Genomic DNA, 16,314 nt, shown 5'->3' on the forward strand with positions numbered 1-16,314 from the left:
GGGACCACCGAAAAAAAGAGACCATGTGATTCCAAAAGCCTCTTATTTCTTTGTTATTCCGGATTTTTTCAGTTTGCTTGTATGCAATAAATCACCACTACACAACTACAAAAACAATAAAACATAGATGCTCTGTAGTTGTTTCTTCAACTGAATGAAGATTTTTATAGTATGCTATGCACAATCTACGCTTTTGTTGAAAAATTACAAAAATGATAAACAGCTAAGAGATAGAAAATCATGCCTTTCTTCTTCTTTCTAAAAGTAACTCGCTTTTATCACGGCTAGGAAAACTCTCGTCAACAACTCCATGCCGAAATTGAATGAAATTGGACTCTTTTCTGTTTCCATCGGTTTCTGCTTTCTTGCTACAGGCTGAATCTTTCCCATTTTTTTTCTTTGCCATACTCTCTGTATTGGTCGCTTCTTTTAGTTGAGAGAAGAACATAACTAAAGGCTTGGAGTATCTTTTAAATCTAATTACTTGAAGAAGAGAAGAATAAGAGAGAGAGAGTTTGAAGAGATGAATTTTTTTTTGGAGAGTTGGAAGTGTTTTGTAGAATTGAAAAAAAAAACATGGAAAAAGGTTTTTATCTATTTTGGTACATTAATAGTGGATGATCTTATGATTATGTTTACATTGTATTTCAATCATCGTACAAACGTTAATAAATATTCATACGCAATAATATAATCAACAAAGGATGGAGATTATTAAAATCCAATTGTGCATGGTGAGAAGTGGAATGAGTAAAATGAGTTGTAAGTGGAATTCATGTATGCTAATCACAACCAAGTGATCTAATAGTATAAAGCAATTGACCAATATTTTTGTGCATGGGTGGCTTAATTGAATTTATTTATTTAAAACATGTGAGGTTTTTCTAGACTAAACCAAGTTATTACGACTTAAATTTTAAAATCACCTACAAAAAGATTCTCAAAAGTTTTGGTTGCTTAAGTATTGAATCCTATTAATTTCACATAGCAAGTTTCGATTGTAATCCAATACTTAGTGTTCTCATTTCATCAAACTAAACTCATTCTAGATAAATCTCCTAAAAAAATAATTTATTTCTAAATTACATAGTAAGCACCGATCTAGAAAACAACAAAAAGAGTTTTCAAGAGTTACTTGAGTGATAGTCTCAAAACCCATGTCTTTAATAGCTTTCATGGTTATAATTGTGCACTAAGCTATCATTATACCTTGCTCCGATCCAATAGAATTACAAAATCAGGCCGCCACCAAGGCATTTTAAGGCAACCGTGGCAAACCGGCAACCCCAATGAACAATATGAATCTAAAAATTCCATACTAATCTTCTTCTTCTTTTTTTTTTCTATCCGCTAGAGTTGCATATATTTTGGGGCTTAACTGCAGAATGGAGTTGAACATATATATGTACATTACTCTGACAGAAGCATCCTCTTTATAAAGAGTGTGGAAGTTCATTTTGAGTTACTGATATAGCTGAAATTGGATATTTGTCTTTTGAATTTTCTAAATTCTAACATACACTCTCCTTAACATACTTCCACATTAATAATTTTATTTCTTCTAAAAACGTTTACACAACTACCAGTAGTTGCTATTAACAAAGGAAGATGGCACACACTTCTAAGAATCATTCTTTGTTTGCAATTTTTCAATGCATTTTGATGAACCTCAGATAAAAGAATTTAAGAATAAGAATTCTGCATATGAAAACGAACAACGTCTCAAATGAGTGTGTTTCTCACCGTGAGATGTTGAAAGAGGAATTCTGTAATTCATCTGTACTAAATGATATTTAGCAAGATAAAGCTTCATAACTGATATATTTCCACCAGAGTCTCCAATATACCTACAGTGTTGCAGTGTGTCTCTAGTGACATGTGATAATCAAGAACTTTGAAATCCTACATAACGTTGGGAAAGCTGGAAAAGCTTACGATAAGAAGTTTGTTGAACGACTATAAAAGAGGTGATATCTTCTTTCAACATGAACACATCACACAATTGCTTCCTCTCTATATCCCAGACCTAAGAAAATGCAGTGGTTTAACAAACCAATAATTAAGTCACAAAATATTACGAAGGGCCAAAGAGTGCATAAAAATAAGGCCTAAAAGTAAAACTGCGGATCACATTTGTAAAGTGAACATATGACACATAGTTTCTTCTGTAAACAAAAGCTTAAGTTATAAGACTGTTTTTGGACTTACTACCAATCACATTTATGAGTAATGAGTCAACATATAGGACTTGCCTCAATGTTGTTCTGGACAGTAACATTAAACAGAATGCCTTGGTTCTCAAGAAACTGTAACAACACAAATAAAAAACAAATGTCAATTAAACGGTACGTAAAGAAACAGGAATAATGCATGCAATGACACCACTAAATAGTAAATAATATTTAAACCTGTATAAATTTGCTCGGAACTGCGTCATTGGATTGTAGTAGAGCTTGAGTAATATCTTTACCAAGTAACTTAATTCGACCATCTCTGTAACAATCAATATATTGTTTCAGTCTACATCACTACATGCTATATATATGCATAGGATAAATAGATAAAGAAATAAAAGGGAGGGATCCGGCTAGAGTTGCATATAGTCTGGGGCTTAACTGCATAATGGAGTTGAACATATATATGTACATTACTCTGACAGAAGCATCCTCTTTTTATTACGGTAATGGTTGCAACTGATTCAATTACAATGTATGAATGTAATTACACTATTACAGACACCAATACCAAAATTGAATTTCAGTAAATCGGTGACTTCTACAACAACAAAAAGTGGCTTGTCAAGAGAATTGGCCAGCCAAGGAGATGTATAAAAAGAGAATAAACAGCATTGGCTAACTTGTACACTTCAATCTCGAGAAGATTAGAACTGAAACTTATCACCTGTTAGATAAAAGAAATCAGAGTAAGGCGGATATTCATATCATAATATCAATTTGAACAACTATAAGAATGACGAAAACAAAATTTACCTATTTACTCATTGACAACATTTGGCCAGTACCCATTATATACCTTGATTGCTCAAGCATAGTAATCTTCTCTCTCATCAAATGCAACTCCTCAATCAACTGCGTTTCGCTAACCTGCCACCAAAGAAACCCAACTAAGAAACCAACAAAAATTTAAACCTTTTAAAATCATAAAACAACATTAGGGAGGATATATAAATAATAAATATACCATGTGCTTCTCGCATTTTTTTTATACTCTTCCAACTCTTCTAAAGCATTCTTCAACTCATCTTCGATATCAAGAACACAAACCTCAGCCTCTTTAGCCCTTTCATCTGCTTCATTAGCAAATTCCATCAACGCTTCTCGATCACGATCATAAAGCAAACACTCTTTCTCCCATCTTGTACACTGGTTCAAAAGATTAGTACACTCAGTAGCCAACTTCTGACTCTCCTCCACAAATTTCTTCAATGCTAGTGCACTTTGACTCGCTTTAGACTAAATAAAAAGTCAAACAAAATAAAATTATATATAAAAAGAATTAAGTTTAATTATATAGACAAAATAAAAATAAAAATGTACTACTAACCCTAGCATGGTCGATTCTTTGGTCTTTTTCTTTTAATCTGGAATGTAAAAGAAAATACGGATCTTGAAGACGTTTTCTTGCTTCTTCAAAGGCACAGAGTTTTAATTCAAGTGTGTTTGTGGAAATAAGGAGACCTAAAGAGAAATCGATTGATTCTTTAATGAACTCAGTTCTGATCATAAGATACAACAAATTATAGAAGATACAGGCAAACATGACGATTTCACTTGGTCCCACTCTATTCCTTATTTGAAACCTCGTCTTCTAGTTAAAACTTTTCTACATGTATCAATATCTTCACTAATAACAGAGATGCCAAACCTCCACTCAATGACTGGTATATAATGAAAATTTCTAAAATATCAGTTTTGGAGGCATCTGATAATTTACATCCAGGAACGGTAGTTTGTTCTATGGTCACAACTTAAGGAAGTGGGACGAAACTATAAAGTCTAATATAGCTAACCTAGTAACCTGGTACTAATAATACCGTATTATCGAATAGGAACAAAGTCAGGAAAAACCCGAAATGAAAATTCGCAATGCACTGTCCAGAAGATATGCAAGAGCCATTATTACCTGGTAAGAAATCTGTGGTTTCTGTAGGATTACCACCACTGTAGACACTGGATTAAGTAGCAGAACCGCCAATGTGCAACACATTCAAATCTGGAAATTTATTGTCATCAGATGCATTTCAAGCAGTGCAATATATCTCTCCGCTAAAAAGGAATATAATATCTTCACCATTATAATGAGAAGAAAGAAATAAAAATATTAATCTTCCCCGCCTTTTTATTATTGGAGCCTGTGCTGGACCAGTTTGGTTATATTGATTGATTACCCTAAATATCTACATTGGGCATGCCAGTGCTCGTAATATAGATTCTGTGACACCCTTTTTGAACCATTTAGAAGATTTCACGAAAGCCCATTGTTGAATTTCTAGTTTCAGGTTGCAATTTTTGTATACAAATTGTGAAGTCTGACTAATAAGGAACTTTAAATGTCTCTCACTTGGTCCTTTGACAAACTTGTGGAACATGGTTCCTTCAAGAGAAGTACTTCACATGGCAGGTTAACTACTGGTGGGTCATCTACTTCGGAATTCAAGCCTGTAGAGCTTCAGTATGCCCAACCTGGGCCTGTGTTCTAGATCAGCTCTAAAGAACTCAACGATAAATGACAGATTAACAGTTATGTTAAAGTTAAAAAGAGGAAAAAGCTCACATGAACCAATGACAAAGAAGACAAAGAAGCCAAGCACGATGGGTGTAACTGGATAGTCAGCCCCTTTCTTTGCAGTTGTTTTGGGCAATGCTGTTCTTCTCAAACTTCTCCACCTTCCTATCTGCAAGACGCTTTGAAGTTGTCTACAAATTTTTGATATCCGGTAATCAGATCTTAATTCAACGGCATAAAATAGTATAGAGAATTAAATGAAACTGGAACCGGGTGGTTTCCATAAAAGGGTGGGAGGCTGGTCAATTATGTTGCCGTTTAAGACCCAAATCACTTCCATTGCCACCATCACCATATTTCCTTCAGAAACAAATAAAAAAAAAAAAAAAGAGAGAGAGCAAACTCAATATTCACCCGAATATGATCATTGGGGTCGATGACATTTGCAATGCCATTGGCAAAAGGTTATGAAACTTCAATAATATTGGTAAGGTTATTGCAATAGTTTGATTTACTTGATGAATGGAGGGCTTGAAGGGATGACCTTAGTACAAAAATAAAGTAGTGATGATATTACCTCTGAAAACCGTAAATGACTATGGTAAACATTGGAAGTCTTAACAATTGTTTCCCATGTTTGATCAACAGAGGGAGGCTTGGAACACTTTTCTAAATGAAATGCAGCAGAATTCTTGGAGGAAACAGAAGGTAAGGTGCATATAGCCAAGACTCAGAAAGTGATTTTGGTAACAGTGGGGCAAGAGGAAACTGTGAAGAGTACACATCTGGACTACCCTGATACACTTCTCTTAAGAACTATGGTTTATCAAAATCCAGTTCACCGCTATTCCATACATTTGAAGACATAAAGGACCTAGCCTCCTGATCAAGAACATCACCGTTTCTAAAGCCATCCAAGCTATGTCTATGTCTTGCAGGATTTGGTCTATCGGAGGAAGACAATAAATTGGGAGAACCAACCTCTGAGAATTTGGGTTTTGAAATTTTCTTCTCTTGTGGAAGATCCAAGTTGTGGAGATCACCAGAGCAAGATACTGCAAGCATGTCTTCCTTTTCAAAATGTTCTGTCAGAATTACAGAATCGTTCTCTTTGAAACCAAATATGAAATGGAATTGTTCACCTTAACGCTCTTCACTTCCTTAGGAATGCCAAGAAAACCCATTCCTTCATGAAAGGGGATTGAATAGCCTCACTCGGTAAGGTGATATTTCGAACCCCTGAATGCATGCGGGATGATGATCCTTCAGTTGTCTGAGAATTGCTCCATATTGTTAGCTGGTTGGATTCACTTGTCAGCTTACTCTCATCCCCCAGTGGTTGAAGTCCACTCATTTGTTTATGTTTATAGACTGCTTCCCAGTTGTTCTGTTTATAAAAAACTGTAAGACACGAACAGAGAGTTCTAGTAGATAATGACACCAACATTTAGGAAAGAGGTAGGATTACTTACCACATGATCAGGTTCAATGTGTGACCTGGAATACGTGGTTTTAGTGATTTATCACATCTACATTCCTCTAAAGTTAGTGTCTTAAATACATCAGCTACCCTTACCTCTCCTTTCTTCGTGTTTTTGTCCACCACATCAATGCCACGGGATCTGACTTAAGTATGCAATATGTGCACTTTCATCTAAATTGGCAAACATCTGACATCGAGACCAAATTCTATTCATATCTGTTGATTGGATATAGATGATTTCTAAACGTTTACGTTATCGGACCTGCACACTCTAATAAAGAACTAAGTAGAATGAATTGACGAATATTTAAGCTGATACACTTATATATGATAAGACGTGCTAGGAAGGATTCAATGGCTGACTTGCCCATCTGTACCTCAAATTCCCAGTTTGATCTTGGCATTGCTGTTCAAAAAGCATGTGAGAATGTTACACTGGCATTCAGGTTTTTGTATCCTTTGGACATAAGCATCAAAGAGAAAATAGAGGCGATAGCAGGGTCCTATGGTGCCAGTGGTGTCGAATACTCAGAACAGGTAAAACCTTCACTTTGTGTAGCAATGTTTTCAATCCCCCTCTCCGGCACACCTTTTTTTATTCATGTTCTCCCTTTATTTTGTAGCAGTCTTTCTTTCTACATTATCCTGTTGGTCATTCTTTTTCACATGCTCTTTCTTTCTTGGTTATCTAGGCTGAGAAACAGATTGAGATGTACAGCAAGCAAGGATTTTCTTCTCTACCGATCTTCATGGCAAAAACGCAGCTTAGTGCACTAAGACATTCTCTTCCTGAAAAATAAGTTATGAGTGAGCGGATAGCCGAATACTACACAGTAAATGAGAGAACTTAAGAAAAAGAGGAAGCATAAGATTTATGTATACTTTGCTTATAATATATACACCCCCTTGGATGCAATCCAGCAAAAGCTTGCATAGCTGAATCATCATAAGAAACTTGCATTGCAGACAAACATCTCACAACCTGTTTCATTTTGGTGGAAATCATGCATTAATTACTAAGCATTTGTAAAATAATCCATAAACCACCACATTGGCAGAAAGATCATATCAACAGTTCTCCATTCCCTGGACCAGAATAACTATACAGAAGAAAAGCATCTGCCCTCCCTTTAGATATTCCCTCCCTATATGGTCCCAAACTACCCATGCCAACTTATTACCTCCACTGTTACTTGTTCTGACCAGCTTTCATGACAGCCATCAATCACCATACAACCAAAGAAATTTCATTTACACATCAGAACATGGGTACTCTACCAAATTATATGAAATAATGAAGCACCCATTAGAGAAACATATAACAGATAATAGCAAAAGAGAATCTGTGAAGGAGTTTTTGTAATGCTTATAACACAGGCTCGTCATCATCAAACTTGGAGTAGAGAAAAAGTTCAGAAAACAAAGGATGAAGTAGTTGATGGAAGCGAACTTGTGTGTAAATGCTAGTATATATAGATGAAGTTAGACTTCTTGACATTAACTGGAACTAAATTTCTTGAGCTTGGAAAAGAAAGCTTGAGAACACAATTAAGCTTGAAAGAGAACAAAGGAGTAGAAGTAAATTAGGTAGAAGTAAAGACTATCAAGTATCAACTACTAAAATGGGAAAATCTTCTTGCAGAAGCAAATTCAATAGTAAGTAAAAACTTTTAGAGAAAATCTCCTTGCAGAAGCAAATTAAATAATTAATAGGAAAGGCACTGGAAAGTGGAAACATCTTATGCATAACCAAAATTTGCATGCTACTCTATAAGAATGTGCTCCATTGATTTCAAAATTTACCTTTTTCAGTTGATGTACCAAGTTTGACATGGACAGATGGACGAATAAACTCCAATTCAAATAGAGTTAGCAGTTTGACTAAAGATTTTTTTTCTTTCCATAAAACAATTTTAATGCATCACTTAACAACAAAATCACCCCCACAAATGACACCCCTAGTTCACTTTTAAATCTAATAACTCCCCTGAAATTTCAAAACTCAAAACAAAACATTACTTTTCCCTTCACTTACAGAAACACACATGGTCAAAGCCATTTATTTATAACACCAGAACAACCCTTTTCTCCTTTCCTTTGACTAATAGGGCCTTCATGACAGGACTTACATAGTGGTATGCACCAATATATGTTGCTTTCTGATCTTGAAGTACACCAAATAGGGCCGTCGTCACAGGACTTCAAGAAATGACAGAGGATCCACCCCAGACCCTCAACATTCACACTGAATTTGATTTATGTCCCCTCATGCACGATGAGCTCAAACCATTTCTTGAAGTCATCTCCCACATCGGCACCTTTAGAGCTCACATAAGTTACTTATATAACGTCTCCTCAGAAAGGAGCACCAACTGGATTTGTGTTACCAATTAGGGATGTCAAGGCAAGCGTTGGTGCCGGATTCATTTATCCTCTAGTGGGGACCATGAGTACAATGTCGGGGCTTCCAACTCGGCCCTGCTTCTTTGACATTGATGTGGACGCTACTACTGGGAAGGTTCTTGGTCTGTCTTGATTGCAGTTGAATATTTTCATCTGTTGTATTGTATTCATCTGCCCTGTTGTGGTAGTTTCATATTTTAACAGCTTTAAGAAGCAGAATAATACCCAGAGTTTGTCCTGATTTTCAAAGCATAAAATTCATGTACCATGGATGTCTTTTTCAAATATCTCTTTTCTTTCACCGGTAGATGATTCTGCTTTATAGACTTTATATTCGTGAAGATCAACGGCACTCCAAGACTGATTTCTTCATCGAGTAACTACTTGAAAGTTGCATTCTTCTTCATCATTTGATCTTTGTATTTGTGGTAGCTTCTCAGAAGAAATTATTGTCTGTTCTTGAGCTTGCATTAGCTCCGAACCTTTGAGAACATATTCTTGTCCATGAACTGGGTAGATGTAATCGTTTTCTGATAAATCATGCCACACGAATCCATTCTTATAACTCCTATAATGAAACGAAACAGAGAGAAACTAATTAGTTTCATATATAAATAATGTACCGTATGTACCTCTTGGATGACCAAGAATACATGCTGGTCATGCCTTTTCCGCGTAAAGAGTTCAAACGATTTATTACATCTGCAAAAGAAGATTAAATCAGTAACGAAATTAAGTTTTAGATAGTGGCTTCTTGTAAATGGGTGCCCAAGAAAAGCGAGTTGCAGCCGCTGTGGTGGTGGCCATGACTTGAGGCTAATGCGTACCAAGTGTGGTGGTAATGGCGGTGAATAAGAAGTGATAGGTTTTGTTTTGTTTTTGTTTTTTTTTTATTTTTTTTTGTCTGGTGAAGAGTTTTGTTTTTTTTATCTTTGTTTGGATTACGAACAATTGAAATCTGCAAAAAAGGGCGTAGAATTCATTTTTTTTATGAAAAATCTGATGTGTCAGTCTCAGAGAAAAAAGGGGGCTGACGTGGGTCACTGGGAGCATTCTCAACTACTTCGGTATTAATGGTGGTAATGGCGGTGAATAAGAAGTGATAGGTTTTGTTTTGTTTTGTTTTTTATTTTTTTTTGTTGCGGTGAAGAGTTTTGTTTTTTTATCTTTGTTTGGATTACTGAACAATTGAAATCTGCAAAAAAAAGAATTCATTTTTTATGAAAAATCGATGTGTCGATCTCCGAGGAAAAAAAGGGGGCTGACGTGGGTCACTGGGAGCATTCTCAACTACTCAGTATTAATGGTCTTTGACTAGGTATAACATGTGCTTTCGGCACGGTTGTCTTTAGGTTTCTTAAAAAAACCAAGTTAATATATATAATTACTCAATATAATTTGTTTAATGTTCACAAAAAAAAACATATATTCCTATAAGAGATGTCAACTTTAACATGTGTAGTTGCAGTTTTTTGACTTAATTGAATAATTTTTAATTATATTAATATGAGCTCTTATGGTCAACACAGTACATATTTTTATTTAGATACTTTAGTAGGATTTTTTTTTAATAAAAAAAATATAGCTAATTGTGAATGATGTTATTATATCCAATTGATCTACATCTCTAGTGGCCATGCTTATTGGTATAATTTTTTTAAATCATGGAATACGTCTAGAAACTTGACAATGGTATATGTATTTTGCAAAATAGACCTCTTTAATTAAATATATTGCATACAAAAACACAATATATGGTTAAGGAGCTACTTAATGCTTACAATTTGCAAGCAATGCGGCTTGTACAACTATGACTCCCACCAAATATCACCTTCAATAAACTTCATTAAAGATGTGTCTACTCTTTGTACAAATAAAAGTAAAAAACTTTGATGAAATAAAAGACACAACAATACAATATTAACCAAATGTGCATTAAGTTAAACCCACTCAATTTCCACAATCCACTTGTATTCGATGGACTATAAGGTTGGTGGTACCTTGTTGTCAAGCCTATGCAAACACCTTATACTAATTTCTCTTGGGCATTCTTAACTGAGACGTGTGTTTGATGCAATTGGGTGAATACCCATTCCAATATATGCATTAGCTAGGTGTTGCAATCTTGTGGAAAAAAATAATGTTAGACTTTAGGAGGCTAAATTTCTCATCTAGGATTATCGGGAAAAAAAAGAGCAATTTAACATCGCTTGACTTTAAGCTCAATCAAGTCGACTCAGCTTAGTGAAATTTCCACTATTTGAAAGTACTTATAAAAACAGATCTAGCCATCAACAATAGTGTTGTCTTTGTTCCTATCCATCAACTTAGTCAAATCTCAAAAAAGTCTGCACTACAATAACTATTTTTTGTTCCCAATTGATTCGAAAATTGTATCGATTTCAAATACCATAAGAATTCTATAATTCATAGATTTTTTTTCCCGACTTTCTTGAGAAGAGTCCTAGGGATTCTTATTGTATTGTGAAAAAGAGATGCAAATGTGTACCTTTAGTCCCAAATTAGGTATGGGGATTGTGAAAACCTATTTACGCTACCTTCTGAAAATTTTGGTTCTACATGACACCACTCATGAAACCATTTAATCCAACAATGGAGGATGAGTAATGACAACAACACAAAAATGAAATCCTTTTAACAAATTAGTTAGCATATACGATAAAAAAAACACATTCATTCCATTTCAAAATCTATAAAGAAAAGAAAATGACCCTTATCTTGGAAACCACTATTGTGGAAGTCACAAACATACCTATAAAAAAAAAAAAAAAAAAAAAAAAAATCTGACTTCAAATGGTGAAGAGTGACTACAATGAATACACACAAATCATTCCCGAACCAAAAATTGGTTTTATAGACATGTTGTCATTGCTAGCTTCTTATATACCTTTGGTCCATATAATATTCTACTACTCAAAAAACCCTAGCAAGAATCATTAGCACCTACCATGCTAGCCACTACTTCTTCCACGAACAAATTCTAACTAAATCAGGGCAAACCATTATGCTTATATGATGACCCTCAATGCAATTAAAATTGAAAACGTGCTAACAAAGAAAACTAAAGTACTTCCTACCATTTTCTTGGATACATACTATATAAAAACAAAGTCAAAATATTTGCAATTAATTTAGGATCATAACCCTATTCATCAATAATAGGTTGGTGCTAACCTCGACCAAACACGGTATGTCAGCACTCAATGCATGAACACTTCGCGATTGTAATCTTAAACGCATACATAAACTATTATTCTTAAAGATGTGGACCTGAAAGTATAAGATTCAACAAAAGTTTAGAATGAACATCCACACACACAAAAATGCTAAACCACAAACACACGAAGTACAAAATTGGTCATATTATGAATAAACAAATTCATTCTTCAACCATATATGAACCACATAAAACAAACTAATATAAATGACACCCAAATGCCTCAACCCCACTAAGCTATATGTATATTAGAAAATAACATATTGAGATAAGGAACATAAGTATTTCTATCCAATATTATCAGGTGAAAGGGAATGCCTAGAGCTCTAGGCTCCCCAAATTGTGTTTTTGATAACAATTTGCCTACGGAGACCAACCGGTTTAAACATGAAACAATGGCCACTACAATTATTAGGAGATGAGATCGAGTATCCCTTGTACAACAATAATCCTCTCCTATTATCTTCCTGCTCACCCCGCTTAAGCTATTATTGTTTTAAGGTTACCACCCCATGCTTTGTTGCCCTCCTCTGCTTAGGTAGTATCACTTGTATGTTTGCCAACATTTTCAACTACCAACTTGCTTCTCATGAATACACAATTCAGTATGCAAACACGACCACTATATACTATGGCAATCCAAAGGGCATAGTTCTTTTAGTTCAAACCATACTATTTTGCAAACATATATAATTAAGAAAATTTGACCCATGTAGAAACAACACGACAAACCATGGAAAGTATAGTCTTAAGCATACTGGAAAAGAAAAATAAATATGAAACATAACAAAGTCTATGTAAGGATCAAACAACTGCCGGTTGCAAAACTTTGAGTGTATGTGTGATTGGAACAATTAAAATTAGAAATAGGATGCCCATACCATTTCTATGGAATAAAATAAAACCTATAAGCCTATGTTTTCTTACAATGCTTCTTGTCTCATTTTAAGGCTCACTCAACCAACTTCTTGTGTTTTGTGTTCTTTTACGGCTCTTTCCTAAATATATGAAGTCAAAGCAATAAATTAAGGAGGAACATCTAAAATTAATGTCATCTTTCACTTTTGTTTTTTTTTCCAAATCTTTTGGTAAAGTAAAGGCTATATAGTATGTAATTTTTTCATGAGTAGTATACCTTGTTTAGAAAAAACCAAAGTTTAGAAAAACACTACAAAAATAAAAAGAAAAAGAAAAACATAATTAAGAAACTGTAACTTAAAATGAGCAAGTATGACACTTCACCCCAAAGAAATCTGAGATCCATGAGAACTGATGAAGTGGGATAAGACGTGCTTCAACTCAAATAAAGTACAGTAAGAAACGAAAGTATATAGTCCAATTCATGCCAACGAAACATTAAAAATCTACAGAGCTTAGTCCTTTCAGAAAGAAAAAATAAAAGAAATAGAAAATTAGTGGTTTAGTAACTATGCAAGGGCTTGTAACGTGTGTTTTGAATTTATTATCCTTAATAATGCTACTTTTCAAGCTAACACTATAAACTCATTCCCAATTCATATTGTCTTCTACTTAGTCACCTACACCATCAACATTCATAACTACTCTGAAAATTAGCATGTACTAATTTTTTTAGCTAGATCAAATAATTGCTTATGGATAGTGATGTAAAATAAGTCGTCACTATTACTATCTAAACAATGATGATAAAGATATTCTTAATAGATAAATTCAAACATGCACGATCTAATAAAATTTCATGTGATGTAAGCGAGATACCTTGACAAACGATAGGAACAAAATCGCAAACTACATATTCAAAATTGATATGGCAAAACAATACAACAAAAACTCTATTTAATATCAAACCTGGGTGGATATAAATTATTTGCCATGGAGAGAATAATACCAAAGACCGGTATGTTTCAACTTGGGTTTTATCTCATCTTCAAATTTCGAACCATATATTGATTCGCCACCACGACCTGTACCAGTAGGATCTCCACCTTGCACAACAAAATCCTCAATAATGCGGTGGAATTTGACATTGTCGTAATAACCTCTTTGAGATAGCTCAATGAAGTTTCTACAAGTTCTTGGAGCATGTTTGTAGTACAACTCGATAGTGAATGGACCCATGGAAGTTTCTAGTGTGACCTCAGGTGGTCCACCTTCTACACATGTTGACTGTACTCAATCCCAACGTGTTAAGATCCAATCCACAAATGCATGGTTCTGCTAGAGTATAAGTTGACCAACAATGGATGACCTCTTAAGCTTATCAATAGTTTCTACACAATGTAGCACTTGTACTAAAATAAATAGCATAATACGACAAAAAAAAATGGAAAAAATACAATTGGTAAAGTACACACTTTTATATATATAAAAAAAAAAGAGAGAATGGGTTAGAGTAGTTAGTTAGGCAACTAAATTGATGCATATTTCATCGAAGTCGTTGCTTGAAAAATTGTCCTTATGTAACATTTTAGAAAGACATGTAATAAAAGGATGAATCATAGTCCAGATTGCACAAAGTCTGTATAAATAATTGAAGATCAATTTCATCAAATTGATACTAATCAAAGCAAAGGAAGGACTCAAAGACACCATAGTGCTAACCCACAATGATCGCAAATCAAGAAGAGAGAAAGCACAAGTGCTAGTATTCAACACAAACTAATTAGCCAATCTCTCATTTCTCTCTACCTTACTCTTTATTTCCTTAAGTTTCTAGTTCCAACCAAACCTCAGTAAAAGGCCACTGATTTCTTGTGTTTTTTCTACCAATTTTGTTCCTAATTAAACATACATTTATGTCTCTTTTACTTTTTGTCATTCTTATCTTTCCCCTGTCTAGCTATTTAGGTAACTTCTCTTAGCATATTTCTTTCTCACGTAGTGCTACATCAAATTATGGCAGAGTGGAAGAAAAAATATTCGGCATTCAGCCCACAAACCACAAAAATAATAAAAATCACATGAATCGCAACCAATACGCACCCAAAAAAAATATTAAAATGTCAGCCCAAAAGTTATGTGCAATGTAGGAACAAAAATATCCAAAACCATCTGTACACCAGGTTCCCCAGAAAATCGTGTGCAAACATAAAGGCTTATGTTTCTTCCAGAACATCACTACACATACCAAAAGCAATGGACAGAGGTGACAAATTGCCACAGTGATTTAATATTCGATGTACAATCCAAGGACTTCCCTAATGTAACTCTCCTTTCCTCCATTAGAACTCAAATTGTTCGGTAAAGGGAATAATGAAATTCCTACTTAATTGGAACAACAAAAAATATAAAAATGATCAATCATGGAAACGCGTACATCGAAAAACAGTTTTCACATTTATAGTTATGTACTATCGTGAAACTCATTAGAATTTAGAAAGAGCTATGTACCAAAGAAATTCTAAAATTTGGACGAAAATAAAACAAAATCACAATAATTATATCAAATCCCATAATATTGAACTACTTAAATTTAGGGAATACTTTCGCAATTCGTACCTTTTGAAGACCTTTCATGAGATGGTTACAGCAAGTAACTTTTTGGAAATCAAGAATAGATGGAATATCTCACTAAACATGAGAGTGATTGTGTAGAGGCTTATATTTATAGTGGGAGAGTTAAGAGACTCCATTAGAGGCGTTTTCGGTTTTCAAGTCAATAAAGAAGAAGTGAATAGAGATTAGAGAGGGAGTTACGGCAAAGAGAGTTTAATTGCCCAAGAAGTTCGCAGGTCTTTAAAATTGGGCGTCGGGGTTTATTTTCTAAAATACATGTTTTACTCTTATCCAAGCCCAAGCCCAAGCCCATCTCAAGCCCAAGCCGCTCATCCTCCATCATATCTTAGGCCTAAATCCTAATACAATCTTGGCCACCCATTTTTGGAGAAGGCAAAGGGAGAGATGAACAATTTTGGGGCTTTAAACTTGACCTCACCAACCCAACCATAGTAATTAGATGAAAAGCATTAAGGGTTCAAAATATATTGTTTGAGAGAAAACTTTTAGATTTCAAAAGCCATTCAATTCATCCACCCAAAAAATCCCATTGTATTATGGTGGAAATGGACGCTTCAAAATTTCTTAAATGGTGTAGAAATTTAAATATAACTATTAATACAGCTGTATTTTTTTAGTAATTGATTAACTTTTTTTAATACAATCCTTAAAAGCACTTAATAAATGTCATTAATACTTTTAAATGACATTAAATAGGAGTTTCAAAATGTTCTAGATCGTACATCTGCCCCAATCTAACTCAGATCCCCACGCGATTCCGACCTCTCTTTGTCCTGCCATTGTGTTTTATTATAATAGATATAAAGATTTGAAAGCTAAGTACATATGAGGAGGTGGATTTGGATTTCCTATGTGGCAATTTCCCGTTATTTTGTTATGCCACGTGGATCACTTAATAGAATTTTTATGACACGTGGATCATACTTGGTTTTTGATAGTGTTGTGAAGT

The 16,314-nt window shown here is 34.4% G+C and overlaps 1 protein-coding gene and 1 long non-coding RNA gene across 6 annotated transcripts; both read right to left on the reverse strand.

The window, feature by feature from the left end:
- Nucleotides 1-1,634: 1,634 nt before the first annotated feature.
- LOC147512126 (uncharacterized) lies at nucleotides 1,635-4,945 on the reverse strand. Of its 5 annotated transcripts, none has more exons than XM_086595085.1 (7): nucleotides 4,795-4,945; nucleotides 4,144-4,233; nucleotides 3,202-3,383; nucleotides 3,034-3,104; nucleotides 2,409-2,493; nucleotides 2,253-2,306; nucleotides 1,635-2,026 (listed from the first exon to the last, which is right to left on the reverse strand). In XM_086595085.1, exons 3-7 carry the CDS (start codon nucleotides 3,202-3,204, stop codon nucleotides 1,886-1,888), a joined length of 354 nt encoding a protein of 117 aa, XP_086451211.1. In that variant the 5' UTR covers nucleotides 3,205-3,383; nucleotides 4,144-4,233; nucleotides 4,795-4,945; the 3' UTR covers nucleotides 1,635-1,885. The 5 variants fall into 5 exon arrangements, 3 of the variants coding, with proteins under 3 accessions (XP_086451211.1, XP_086451210.1, XP_086451209.1); XM_086595084.1 differs by having other exon boundaries at nucleotides 3,202-3,473; XR_015214743.1 differs by lacking the exons at nucleotides 1,635-2,026; nucleotides 2,253-2,306; nucleotides 2,409-2,493 and adding an exon at nucleotides 2,654-2,901 and having other exon boundaries at nucleotides 3,202-3,473; nucleotides 4,795-4,944.
- A 1,043-nt stretch (nucleotides 4,946-5,988) lies between these two features.
- Nucleotides 5,989-9,005, reverse strand: LOC147512127 (uncharacterized). Its single transcript, XR_015214744.1, has 3 exons — nucleotides 7,112-9,005; nucleotides 6,219-7,018; nucleotides 5,989-6,133 (listed from the first exon to the last, which is right to left on the reverse strand). It is a non-coding gene; the product is annotated as an uncharacterized LOC147512127 (long non-coding RNA).
- Between the last annotated feature and the right edge of the window lie 7,309 nt (nucleotides 9,006-16,314).

Source organism: Coptis chinensis, chromosome 3, assembly GCF_015680905.1.
Source record: "Coptis chinensis isolate HL-2020 chromosome 3, ASM1568090v1, whole genome shotgun sequence".
In the NCBI taxonomy this organism is placed as follows: domain Eukaryota; kingdom Viridiplantae; phylum Streptophyta; class Magnoliopsida; order Ranunculales; family Ranunculaceae; genus Coptis; species Coptis chinensis.